General features: G+C 34.2%; 1 protein-coding gene across 2 annotated transcripts in view; it reads right to left on the minus strand.

Annotated features, from left to right (window-relative positions):
- Nucleotides 1-6,845, minus strand: part of LOC110448234 (phospholipid scramblase 1-like) — a 29,994-nt gene extending 23,149 nt beyond the window's left edge. Inside the window, exon 1 of one of the 2 annotated variants that reach the window (XM_021494384.1) lies at nt 6,801-6,845. In XM_021494384.1, coding sequence (XP_021350059.1) covers nt 6,801-6,803 — 3 coding nt within the window. In that variant the 5' untranslated portion in view covers nt 6,804-6,845. Of the gene's footprint in view, nt 1-5,718; nt 5,876-6,800 lie in introns of those variants that run through there. The other variant, XM_021494385.1, reaches the window with a different exon arrangement.
- Between the last annotated feature and the right edge of the window lie 7,613 nt (nt 6,846-14,458).

Here is a 14,458-nt window from a genome sequence, read left to right on the forward strand (position 1 = left end):
AGAACAACAATACTGTTGATGAGAACAACAATACTGTTGATGAGAACAACACAATACTGTTGATAAGAACAACACTGCTGTTGACGAGAACAACAATACTGTTGATGAGAACAGCAATACTGTTGAATAGAACAACAATACTGTTCAATAGAACAACACTACTGTTCAATAGAACAACACTACTGTTCAATAGAACAACACTACTGTTCAATAGAACGACACTACTGTTCAATAGAACATCACAATACTGTTGATGAGAACAACACTACTGTTGATAAGAACAACAATATTGTTGAGTAAAACAACAATACTGTTGAAGTGAACAACAATACTGTTGATGAGAACAACAATACTGTTGAATAGAACAACACAATACTGTTGATGAGAACAACACAATACTGTTGATGAGAGCAAAACTACTGTTGATAAGAACAACAATACTATTGATGGGAACAACAATACTGTTGAGTAAAACAACAATACTGTTGAAGTGCACAACAATACTGTTGATGAAAACAACAATACTGTTGATGAGAACAACAATCGTTGATGAGAACAACACAATAATGTTGATGAGAACAACAATCGTTGATGAGAACAACAATCGTTGATAAGAACAACAATACTGTTGAAGTTAACAACACTTCTGTTGAAGTGAACAACAATACTGTTGAAGTGAACAACACTTCTGTTGAAGAGAACAACAATACTGTTGAAGTGAACAACACTTCTGTTAAAGAGAACAACAATAGTGTTGATTAGAACAGCAATACTGTTGATGTTAACAACACTTCTGTTGAAGAGAACAACAATACTGTTGAAGTGAACAACACTTCTGTTAAAGAGAACAACAATAGTGTTGATTAGAACAACAATACTGTTGATGTTAACAACACTTCTGTTGAAGAGAACAACAATACTGTTGAAGTGAACAACACTTCTGTTAAAGAGAACAACAATAGTGTTGATTAGAACAACAATACTGTTGATGTTAACAACACTTCTGTTGAAGAGAACAACAATACTGTTGAAGTGAACAACACTTCTGTTAAAGAGAACAACAATAGTGTTGATTAGAACAACAATACTGTTGATGTTAACAACACTTCTGTTGAAGAGAACAACAATACTGTTGAAGTTAACAACAATACTGTTGAAGTGAACAACACTTCTGTTAAAGAGAACAACAATAGTGTTGATTAGAACAACAATACTGTTGAAGTGAACAACACTTCTGTTAAAGAGAACAACAATAGTGTTGATTAGAACAACAATACTGTTGAAGTTAACAACACTTCTGTTAAAGAGAACAACAATAGTGTTGATTAGAACAACAATACTGTTGAAGTTAACAACACTTCTGTTGAAGTGAACAACAATACTGTTGAAGTTAACAACAATACTGTTGAAGTGAACAACACTTCTGTTGAAGAGAACAACACTACTGTTGAAGAAAATAGCATAACTGTCGAACAACAAGACGTACTAAGCTCTGCAACATCAAAGACTGGCATGTTTGTTTTGGTTGAATTTTAAAGGTAATTGATTTTGAAATATCGATCAACAAATTAATAATAAATAGCAATTGTCTGGTATCTCCTTTCGGTATCATAAATGGTTTTTAGAGCGTACATAGGATACATTTTGATTAATATTATGCATGTAAATTACGAAGACGATTCACCCATTAGGACCTCAAAATTCATAAAAAATATACAGTTGAAAGAACAGATGAAAAAAACATAATTAAGAAGGACGAAATGCTGCCTATAGCGTAAGTAATTTGAGATCCCATTTAATTGAATAGAACACACACATACACTTTGAGGTAAAAAAGAAATCCGTCGTGCCATACCTTGTCGAATGCCTTAGAAGAATTTAATGAAATATTTGTAAACATGTCTTTCCGGTTATCAAAGGATAAATATATTTTAATGTGGGATTTTCACAAGCTGATTTATCGCAAAACCTGGAGTTTCTTTTACTGAAATGTTTTTTTCTATATAAAATCAAAGATATATATTTAAATACTGTTTTAGACATGTGATGTCCAAAGCACAAGATCACTGTCCCACTGCAGGCAAATAACTAGATATTTTCACTGCAGTTTTTCGTACATATAGTAACCTTACCTTGCAACTGTAGTGCAATTAGGACAGGTCACTTTTTGACCAGAAAGCTGCACGCTGTAATTGGTCATAATACATACAAACAGCACAGAGCTATCGCCGTTCTTTGTTTTCTTTCTGTAGTCTGGCAATAACTTTTAGATTTATTCCTATTTTTTGTAAGTTTGGCCTCTTGAGTTTCGTCCTGTTCTAGACTATTTTCACGTCTATTATAACAGATTTTTGATACCACTCTTCGCTAATCTCACAGTTTTTTGAAGCTGACAATTGCACAATATTGTGTCGGGTGATGCAGTGGATAGCGCACTTGTCTTCCACCAAGGCGGCCGGGGTTCGATTTCCTGATCGGACGTGAAAAGATAAGGTCACTTGCCCGACCACGTGGGCTTTCTCCGGGTACTCCGGTTTCCTTCCACATTAAGAACCCCCCCTTGGCAAATTGATTTTTTTTTGTAGCAAAATTGTTATTACTCAGTACTTCACTTTTAACCATTTATTGGGTTATTGTCTGTTGTAAAATGCATTAGCATGCTACTGTTCTGGAGGGCCAGGATGTCTAACGTTAATAAAAAAAACTGAATTGACTTACGTACAGAATGGATACTAACATTATGACATTGACACTATTACAGGTAAGCTATACTTAGACATTATGATATGTAAGTTAGAAATAGACATAAGTACAAATAAGCCAGCTAAAGACATTGTGACAGGTGAACTGAACAGAGACATTATGATATGTAAGCTATATATAGACTTTATGACAAATAAGCTAGCTAAACCCATTGTAACAGGTAAACTGGACACACAAATTATGATATGTAAGCTTGACATTGACATTATGACATGTAAGTTAGACATCGACATCATGACAGGTGAGGTAAACATCGACATTACGAAAGGTGAGCGGGACATTGACATTATTAGAGGTTAATTAGACAAAGACATTATGACAGGTAAGCTAGACATAGCATTATGACGGGTAAGTTAGAAATAGACATAGTGGCAGTTAAGCTAGAGATATCCATTATGACAGGTAAACTAGACATAGCATTATGGCGGGAAAGTTAGACATAGACAAAGTGGCAGTTAAGCTAGTGATGGACATTATGACAGGTAAGCTAGACATAGCATTAAGACGGGTAAGTTAGACATAGACATAGTGGCGGTTAATCTAGAGATAGACGTTATGACAGGTTAACTAGTCATAGCATTATGACGGGTAAGTTAGACATAGCCATAGTGGCAGTTAAGCTAGAGATAGACATTATGACAGGTAAACTAGACATAGCATTATAACGGGTAAGTTAGACATAGACATAGTGGCGGTTAATCTAGAGATAGACGTTATGACAGGTTAACTAGTCATAGCATTATGACGGGTAAGTTAGACATAGACAAAGGGGCAGTTAAGCTAGTGATAGACATTATGACAGGGAAACTAGACATAGCATTATGACGGGTAAGATAGACATAGACATAGTGGCAGTTAAGCTAGTGACAGACGTTATGACAGGTTAACTAGTCGTAGCATTATGACGGGCAAGTTAGACATAGACATAGTGGCAGTTAAGCTAGGGATAGACATTATGACAGGTAAACTAGACATAGCATTATAACGGGTAAGTTAGACATAGACATAGTGGCGGTTAATCTAGAGATAGACGTTATGACAGGTTAACTAGTCATAGCATTATGACGGGTAAGTTAGACATAGGCATAGTGGCAGTTAAGCTAGTGATAGACGTTATGACAGGTTAACTAGTCGTAGCATTATGACGGGTAAGTTAGACAAAGACATAGTGGCAGTTAAGCTAGTGATAGACATTATGACAGGTAAACTAGTCATAGCATTATGACGGGTAAGTTAGACATAGTTAATTAGACAAAGACATTATGACAGGTAAGCTAGACATAGCATTATGACGGGAAAGTTAGACATAGACATAGTGGCAGTTAAGCTAGTGACAGACGTTATGACAGGTTAACTAGTCGTAGCATTATAACGGGTAAGTTAGACATAGACAAAGTGGCAGTTAAGCTAGTGATGGACATTATGACAGGTAAGCTAGACATAGCATTATGACGGGAAAGTTAGACATAGACATAGTGGCAGTTAAGCTAGAGATATCCATTATGACAGGTAAACTAGACATAGCATTATGACGGGTAAATTAGACATAGACAAAGTGGCAGTTAAGCTAGTGATAGACGTTATGACAGGTTAACTAGTCATAGCATTATGACGGGTAAGTTAGACATAGTGGCAGTTAAGCTAGAGATATCCATTATGACAGGTAAACTAGACATAGCATTATGACGGGTAAGATAGACATAGACATAGTGGCAGTTAAGCTAGTGATAGACGTTATGACAGGTAAACTAGACATAGCATTATGACGGGTCAGTTAGACATAGACATAGTGGCAGTTAAGCTAGTGATAGACGTTATGACAGGTAAACTAGACATAGCATTATGACGGGCAAGTTAGACATAGACATAGTGGCAGTTAAGCTAGAGATAGACATTATGACAGATAAACTAGACATCGACAATACTGTATCACATGAAATGTGTGTTGTGTATAAACAATCGTGGTTTTCGTGGTTGCTATTGAGCCACGAACATAAATACAACGAATTTGAATGAAATACGTGTCTCCTGTTTGTTAACATGGGATATCCACGAATGTTTGTACCACGAAACCATCTTAAAGGCTTCAAACCACGAACTTTCGTGTTATACAGTATGACATGTGTCAGGACATATTTTGTTTGCAAATTCATCGCTGACATCCATGTTGACATAAATAATCTGCTCTAATTGATTTATATTGATGGTTCACGGGTGAAGGTGACCAGTTGTAGCCTGTTTGAAAAATCATCTTTTAGAACACAGTTCTTTCCATATATACCTTTCAAAATTACATTTATTTTCACCTATGCCTACATATGCTTAACTGGTCATTATAGAACTATTTGATACCAAATGAATAGATACTCATGTACCAGTTTATTGGTAATTCGTGATTACAGAAAAACATTACACCTGTTATATGGACTGGGCAGTACATAAGTGGCATTATTTATAGATTTAAACAAAGTTATTGAACTACATTCATGAATTATGCACATTGTACATTTATCGTCAGAGGAAACAAAACGTCGTGTAGCGTGCTATAGGGGTGTAATTCCTACCAGGACAGTACTGTTTAGATCAATACACGGCTAGCACGGTCAGTCCATATTACTGATGGGGTCAAATGTAGCTTCTATAATGTCTGTCAGCCTTTTGCTTGATAGACAGTAATAGGTTTTGTTGTGATTAAAGCATACCAATCCATATATCACCCAATCTCAAATACTACAGCATATGTACTCACCGCGTGGATGATTAAAAACGTGAAACATATATCCTGTAAAAACTAAACATAAATGAATTAGTTTTTATTAATGAGTATTCCTCGCTACATGCATCACGGTACAACAAAGAATTGGGCGTGGAGGCAAACCCAATTAGTGTATTGTATACCAGGGTAAAGTCATGGATTAAAAACTGAACATAAAACGGATAGTGTCAATACCTTACCTTTGAATGAACTATAATCACACAATTCTATATCCAGCATATATTTTCCGTGATAATCTCTCAAGTCTATTTGTACCACACTAGCAAAAGCTGTATCCAAACACAACGAACGCGGTAGTCCACACACACACATACACACACTCATGTACACGAGTGTTTAAATACCGGGGCGTAAAACCAAACGGTGCGTAACGGATGAATACGCGGCCATTGATAATACCATAATAATGAGAATATCCGGAAACATGCTCCACTGATTTTAGTATTCGTATACACTTATTTAGAGATTTGGGGTTTTCCCGTGACCTAATTAGTTTCTCACGTGATAATGAATCGCAATTATATTCTATCTATATATATTCTGTTACGCCCAGTTATTTTGAGGTGTGACACCTTATTTTAACCAGTGTTTCATTTTCTCGAGACCAAATTTGTTCCTCATGTGATAATGCCTAGTCAATATTTTTAAAACCTATCCATATTTTGTAATAAACATTCAGCTGATTTTTAGTCAAATGATAACTACGAATACATTTCGCAATGTTTAATTTGTTATTTGCATGTCTCATCTTCTTACGGAAGTATATATATACTGCATCTTATTTCTCTTTCAACTATGCTACAACTTGAAAACTGCGTTGTTGCAACGTTTCCATTAGAACCATCAATGTATACAGTTAAGTAATGGTCAACCTATTTCTTAAAGGCTTTGTACATTTAAATGTTAAGACATTTGCGGATGAAATAATATAACTGTTATATAGTAATGATAATTTAGAAGACTTATATACGCTGTTTTCCTTTCCATATGTTCACCATAAATGCTATACAATAATAACATAAACTCATAGAAAACATCCAATGTAATTTCACAATATATCCCTGATGTTTATATATATATACATGTATAACATTGAGCGGTTGGTTAATCGTTTACGATATTTCTGGTCAAACGATTTACAAATAAAATGAACTGCACATTATGTATCAACACCTTTTCATTCCAAATGATCCAAATAGCATGCTTGGATATAAATGACATTACGAGTGTGCATATAAAATGATTAAATGATGAGACTTACCATGGAACCGTGCTAGGTGTGATGACTATGTTCGTTCATCTGTTCATGTGTACGTGTAACGATGATACTTATACAGGTAAGCTTATCTCAGGTGGCGGAAAATAATGAATAGGTTGGATTAACTAATCACAAATAAGGACGAGCACAGTCCGTAAAATAATGAACGTACTTTGACAATATGAACCAATTTCAATGTCTGATCGCAGCAGACAAACCCTAATTAGCAGTTCCTTTAAATACAAAGATAACAGAAATCGACCTTACCATGCTATGGGGGTTTTGACCACGGAAGAACGGATTAACACACTGACAAAGTGACAACACCATACTTACTCACTCAGTGGGGTATAAAAGGCAATTAACATGTATATAATATTATTGCATGCATATTGAATAAAATACTGTTTAATCTAAATATTACGCTAGATTTAGCATCACAAACACGTTGAAATGATAACAGATTCATAGCTTCTGGAATGATCGAGTTACTATAATTTGGAAGGAGGTATTGTAGTATTCCACATAATTTCTGGCTGATCCTTACTAAATGCACATTTAACCTCCTCTCGCAGCTGGCCTTTACCTTGAAAATTGAATTTATTTTTGCACGGTTTTTCTGAAATACTAATTTAAAAATGAAAAATGAATTGTAGCTAAAGTTGCTAAAAACCAACGTTGTGAAGTGGATTTGTATGCACATATACAGCCGTGCTTTTATTACCACTAAGGAGTCCATGATTGATAAAGGGCCATATTGTGTTGTTAGCATTGCTTTGCTTTCCGCATCAACTCACTATTTTTTTAATTTTTTTTTACATGAGCTTTCTTATTTCGTGTTCCTAGTGATTATTGTTAACACTTGGTACCCATGTGTGTTTCCCCTTGCAGTTGAGTGTAGGCAGTAGTAATCTGGCGATGTAGTTTGTCGTGACTTAGTACTATCAATGTTCTTGGTAACACCAACATACATTAATTTCACTGCATCACTGCTTTTCACAAAATCCGCGCAAACTGTTCGAAGATAAATCCCCAAAAAATTAACTCGAATCAAAATTAAAAACATCAGTTCGGAAAAATATATTATTCTTAATTTCCTCTGCTTGATTATTCTTCTACGTGGTTGATTCCGACTACTCGTTCAAAAAATAATGTATTTGTATATTCTATAAGAAGTGTGTTTGTGTTATCCACTCACAGCTCAATGAATGTAATCAAAACGATATTGTAAACCAAAGCTACATTTTCACATCCATAGGTCCATTATTGGTTCCATTTAGACAACTATCTACTGTACACGTCCAACAGAAGACAACAAGGGACAGCATATCCCGCCGAAAACACCCACATAACATTTATTGTTGGTACATGAATTCTTTTCATCAGAAAGAGCAGTTGTGAAATGTTTGCTATAGCATTTATAGATGGGAGTTGTTATCTCAATGCTAGTAAATAGACATTTCTATTTGTATCGCCATTCGACATTCCACAAACCCAAAAAATCATAGGGTTTTTCTTCTCCTTTATAGCAACCCATAATGAGCTTTAAGAACCATTTGTTCTGAAGTTTGGGAAGAACAAACCTTTATGAATTCGTACAGTTCAAGCATACATAGTGTTACTCTGCCTGGTATACGTCCTTCCGTTTGATAGATGCATACCCCATTCATTTGGCATATTATAAATTAAAAGTATAATAGATGTCGACTGTGTATTCCATAAACCTCCTATTTCTAATCTATTTTACTATTTACGCAGATTACACAGTTAGTCATAAGAGGAAAATGACCGTCATTCAGGTTCAAGGACATGCCATTCGTATAGCTTCAATGGTGAGTGGTATATCCAGTTTTGTTACCGTAGACAGACCATTCTCTGTTCTAGCAGAATTGATGGCGTCTCTCAGGCCCAGATACACCGAGATACAAAGGATCAGCGGCGGTTCTCCGATTCCCTGTGGATAGACAAATACATCCATCAAAATCATGGTTTATAATATATTCATGATGACCGAAATGTCAATATACCAGTGTATTATATGCATTATATGCTAAAACCTATTTGCAAAATATTCTCCAATTATAACTGCTTTAGCAAACACAATCAATTTCAAAATATAAGATATTGAAGATTTATTTGCGATGAAATTGCTTATAAGAATTATATTTTGGTCAATTAACTGGAATGTTTCTTCCTAAAGAGAAACAGAGACATTATTCCATGTCATGTATGACAATAATGGTAAGTCACCAAATGGCTTGATGGAAGCGTGTTCAACTACATTTTTACCGAATACAGGCCTAAAAATTATTTTTCTATTTACATACTTATGTTTTACCCTTTGAATTTACACAAAGTTAGGTATAGATTTCGTTTCGTGCCTTTTTAAAGAGTTAAATGAATTTAATCGAATCGTGATTAAATTGGGTTATCATATCTTGGAGTTATCTCTGTTTGTCTATCTTGTCAGTTTTCAACTAGAGTTCTTTCCTTGATAAGAGCTCTCATATCTATACAAGTTTGAGCTGATCGGAAACCAAATGTTGTCTCAGGGAATACAGATCCCCAGAGCTCATGAGTGGAGCCATGACCATTATATGCCATTAAAACCTATTCATAAGCTGATTGTATTTCTTATGATAAAATGTAGTACGTTTTGGAATTATTCCCAGTAATGTTGCAGTATCGTACTGGCATTACAAATATCATGAATCTGAAGCACAATAGTTAAGCTTTCTGGTTTATAACCAAGAATTTTGAGGATTGAATCTTCGTATCGGAGCCAAGATGTTTTTGAGCAAAAGAAACTATTATAAGTATATTCTTATCGTATTTCATTTTCTTAAGAAGTGTATGGACAAATACCCTTTTTCGTTGGATATGTAACCCAGGATTCTTCCTTAAAAGTCCTTAGAGGAATAAACAGCTCGTTCGTTGGGACAATCCTTTAAAAGTGACACTCTGAACTCTCTTGGAATACCATTGACATTTGGAAACTTTTAATCAATCGGTCCAGAAACGTTGTATTTACCATTGGCTTCAACTTTTATTTCCTCCATTGTCAGCCACCCGTAACCCTGTCACCCAACAAAGAATTTCGATATACAGATGAACGTAACGCACCACAGAAACATTTGAAAAGTTTGTAAAAGACAATATGCCAAAAATTAATTTCACTGCATCTGCAGCTGTTTCGTCCTTCTAGGACTCATCAGTGATTCTAAGGGCACAACGAGATTCTTAATAATTTGAAAAAAAATGCAAGATGCATAAAAAACCATTAATACATAAATGCCACAACTTTATAGGAGTAATGGCTGATTTCAAGTTAATTATTAGAGTGTATAACTCTATGCAAAAGATAATACTGTGGCCAACAAGGTTACAGCAAAATTATCCACCAGCAGACTACCATCTTGTATCTTGAAAGATAAAATTAAAACGCACACAGGTGATTACACCTTAAATGTTAATAATAGATACAGTATGTCAAGAATGAATAAAACTGCATCAACACACCACAAAGACAAGACTTACTGTCATATGCTTGCAACTACATGTATCTTATTACAATTGTGTTCATCTGATCATGATTGTTTCTTGTGGCATAAAAAGAATATCATCAAACACATACATATGTGCACATGTTTTTGACATGAGACATTTACCCTGCCGCAGTTTATCTTTTGTCTATTGTTGTTGCTACGTTTTAATCATTACAAAGTGTTGGACGGTCAATTAACAATAATGTTTGATGTTGATTAACATCCTGCTATTTTTTCATAGTCAGAAAGCAAATGGTAACATGACATTGAGTGGAGAAACATCTGGCTTCTGTTTAATTTGTCTTCTTAAAAATTGATCATAATCAGATAAAACATTATTAATTTAACGTTTGTCGAGTTTCTTCCGGAATTAGTGAAATATTAGCTACCTTGTTTAATGTACATGTGTTTTACGAATCTTGATAATTATAGTATAAATACAATGGTTACCCGACTATTTATAGGAGACGTGCCGACTCGAATGTTGAGAACGCAAACTTCCTGTCATCGCTATATCAATATGTATGTACATCTGTCTTGTTAAAACTGATTGGCTACAGAAGAGCCTGTAATTTTATCGAGATTTTCTGCGTAGATGCGTCATTTTGTTCGATTAACTTCCTAGTCATAGTGTCATACAATGACTTTTCATTCCGAGCTGTAGAAATATCAGAAACACCACCTTAGCAAGAATCTAATTAATTCTATGTCCGTCATACCACTGCTTAGCACAATACTCTCCTACAGTTTAGTGAGAATATACTGGCGGGTTTCACATGTGTTGACACTTGAGTATTAGTTTACCTATTTTACTCAAATCACATACCAAGTCTGTACTGTGTGTGGACATAATAATTATAATTAACCATAATTATATTTTGCAGAATCGTGTTCCACATACTCATTGCAATATAGCAATATGATATTATCATCTGATGATCACATGTGTATTGATATATTATTCATACCTGGTTTCCACTACATATCAATCCGTTACCCCCTCCCCTATTTCCCGCATTTGTTCTGTTGTACATATTACTTCATTCCTGTAGCTAGTGTTGAAAAGTCGATTGTTAAGCAGGTTACAAATTTACATAAGTGTCATGACACTTGTTTTTATTTCCTTTTCTGTTCTATAAAATGTGCCATTTGTATTTCGATGTATTGTCAAACAAAATTTGAATAAAACAAAGTTTAAACCAATTATGTTGTTAGTAAAGGACATTGACCTCCCGAATGTACTAACACGCTTTGAGGATATATATATATATATATATATATATATATATATATATATATATGGGTATCATCTCATTCTAATCTCGCATAACTCTCACGATTACATAATGTAAATATTTTCAATTAAGTTAATTAGTAAAATACAATAACCTCTTTAAAATATATTTCAAAAATTAGCTACTTGTTGCTACTAATTGCTAATTACTCATTGATTTATATATCTTTAATACTAACGAGCATGATAAGGATCACTTACAAATATACGATAAACCGAATACAATGAAGCTTTGAGATTCCTTTTAAAACCTTTAGGTATTCAATTTTTCTGCCACATGGCAGTTATACCAGTAGGTATGACACATCTATGCAATTTATTGCTTAAATATGTGTTTACATGGTGATTAGAAGATATGAATATTTACCATGACTTATCTCGAATTTGCATATGATACCTTTTTAGATTAGCTTGATTGATATTGGCATGTTTTTAAGGATCCTTGTCCCACTGAACTGTGACTTTTCCTATCCAACTTCGTTTGGAAAATACTGTAGCACAGTGGGACCAAGACAATTACGTTGACCTGGTAGCTGAATCCTTTAGAGCGATAGTATACAAATCTGAAGTGCAGGGTTCGAATCCCGGTCCAGCCCCGCTGGAGTATTTCACTCAGAACACTGTTGTTTCATATATTTTTTTTTCTTTCATAAAAGTCGCGCAAAGTACTGATTCTTTTTCAGAAATGATTCACCAAAGCTTTATTCATGTAATAATAAACATTTAACAATACTTAGTTACGTTGTTGGCACTGGTACGTATTTCTTGAAATATTGGTATTAAAATTATATAGTAGAAAAGATATTGTTTATCCCCTTTACTATGTTGTTGAAAAACGTTTGTCACAGTGAGTTATACAAAACGATCTTTTGGGAATTTTGCTTTTAAATACTAAATCATTTTAATAGCAAATGTTTACACATAAATAACTATTAACAAAGAAAGTCATTTGATGCAAAAAACAATTGTATATTTCGTTAATCTCGTGTTTTTCTTGTTGTAGCAAAACTGAAAATTATGAAAACAATAAATATGTCTATTCGTTGAATTCGTGTCACTCAAAAACGAAAGTATTCAACTTAATTTATATCAAGATGGATACATAATTTCGTGTTTGAATGTGTCTAGCAATTAGACCGATCGATTTTATGTCTATTTCCAGAATTTGCTTTTGAGATAGCATTACCATTGCAAGAATCACGACAGAACAGCTTTCTGACTTACCACTTATCACTTTTTTTCCTCAATTTTGTCTATGAAAATATCACAAATTGTATTATTTGTATATGAGTACTGTTTGCATACGAGTCCAAAATGTTGTGTTTTATTAAAACAGACCTTTACAATTCTGACTATAGAAATGCTCAGCGTAGCCTACATGTACCTGTACAAAAGCGCCTTCTATCTGCCCAATGTCTATGCCAGGGTTGCGACTTTTGCCGACGTCCATCACAGTATCAGCACTCAACACCTGAAGGCATAAAGCGAGATTTATGTAAAAGATATTATCTATAGATCGTTAGCAATAAAGTCCATTTTCATATACAATTTCAGAGACCTACAAAGTAACTATACTTACCTGGTGTTCCCCAGTCAAACAGCCTTCTTCAACCATGGAACAGACCACACCATATGTGTAGTAGTGAAAGGGGTCACTCTCTCCCTTCTCATAGTCCCAATGATTGGTGCCGACTCTTGTTAGGTAATAATGCAAAACTATATGTAGTTTCTTATATCAAACAAATCGAATGTATTGTATAGTTAGTCTTTGTCTGTTTCTCGTATGTCTTGAAAAAAAGTAGCGGGCTGGTCCGAAAATTCGACTTTATTTTGTCCACACTGTCGACATCATTTAGTGTTCTATTATGTCAATATAGCAAAATATTTATAGCTCAATATATTTGGTGTAAAGAATAAGGTAGACTAACAGCTCCTGTAAAATTATATAAGTTCACTTGCCTTTACTAAGTAACGGTATACGTTTATTACATTTAGAAACGATTTTTGACATAAACATTTGAGTATGTTTTTTATCTCCTTGAACACGACATAATAAATTAATCTTTTTAATACCTACGATTACTTTAAATCACACTCAACCGTATTAAGATTTGTTAAATATATCGTCATACTATTGGACATTTGTTCGGAATGTAGTATTCGAAACGTTATCATATTTATACCGTAATTCAAAAATACATATTTAACAATACCATTCCCTGATCATATTTATGCATTAACTCAAATCCACGTCAACGTTCGGTTGAATAGATGATGTAGTTAGTATATTTACGACACTACCTTTTACCCGCCTTTGTTTAAAACCAAAAGTTTAGAATGCTTATGATCGATTTGGGTTTTTATCTTTCCCTGTACGCTAACTCTTAAGTAAAACATGTCATAGTAGTCTCTGAAAATCGTTTAACTCACTCAAGTGAATAATATACATCATCGAACATCATTCGTACGGTATCTTCTGTAGTGATATTGGTTTGTAATAATGCAAATTTTCTCTATTATAACTGTTACAATATTGGATATATCTATCTTTGATTTCATGGGTGTCACTTCTACGTCTCATAATATGTGTATATATAGGGACTCTCTCATGTAACCTCAGTTATTTCGTTTTTTTCGTGACAAGATAACTAATAAATATTTACTTACCGGCTATATCCGGTAGCTGATAGACTGACTCGTTCAAGAAACGCTTGCTGAAGCTTAATGGTGAGGTATTAATAGTGAGCACACAGAAAAATACATAAGTAGAACGAAGCATCGGAATTGGGATCTTCGAACGTGAACATTTAACAATTAGCTTA

The sequence above is a fragment of the Mizuhopecten yessoensis genome, unplaced genomic scaffold (genome assembly GCF_002113885.1).
Source record: "Mizuhopecten yessoensis strain PY_sf001 unplaced genomic scaffold, ASM211388v2 scaffold3961, whole genome shotgun sequence".
Taxonomy (NCBI): Eukaryota; Metazoa; Mollusca; class Bivalvia; order Pectinida; family Pectinidae; genus Mizuhopecten; species Mizuhopecten yessoensis.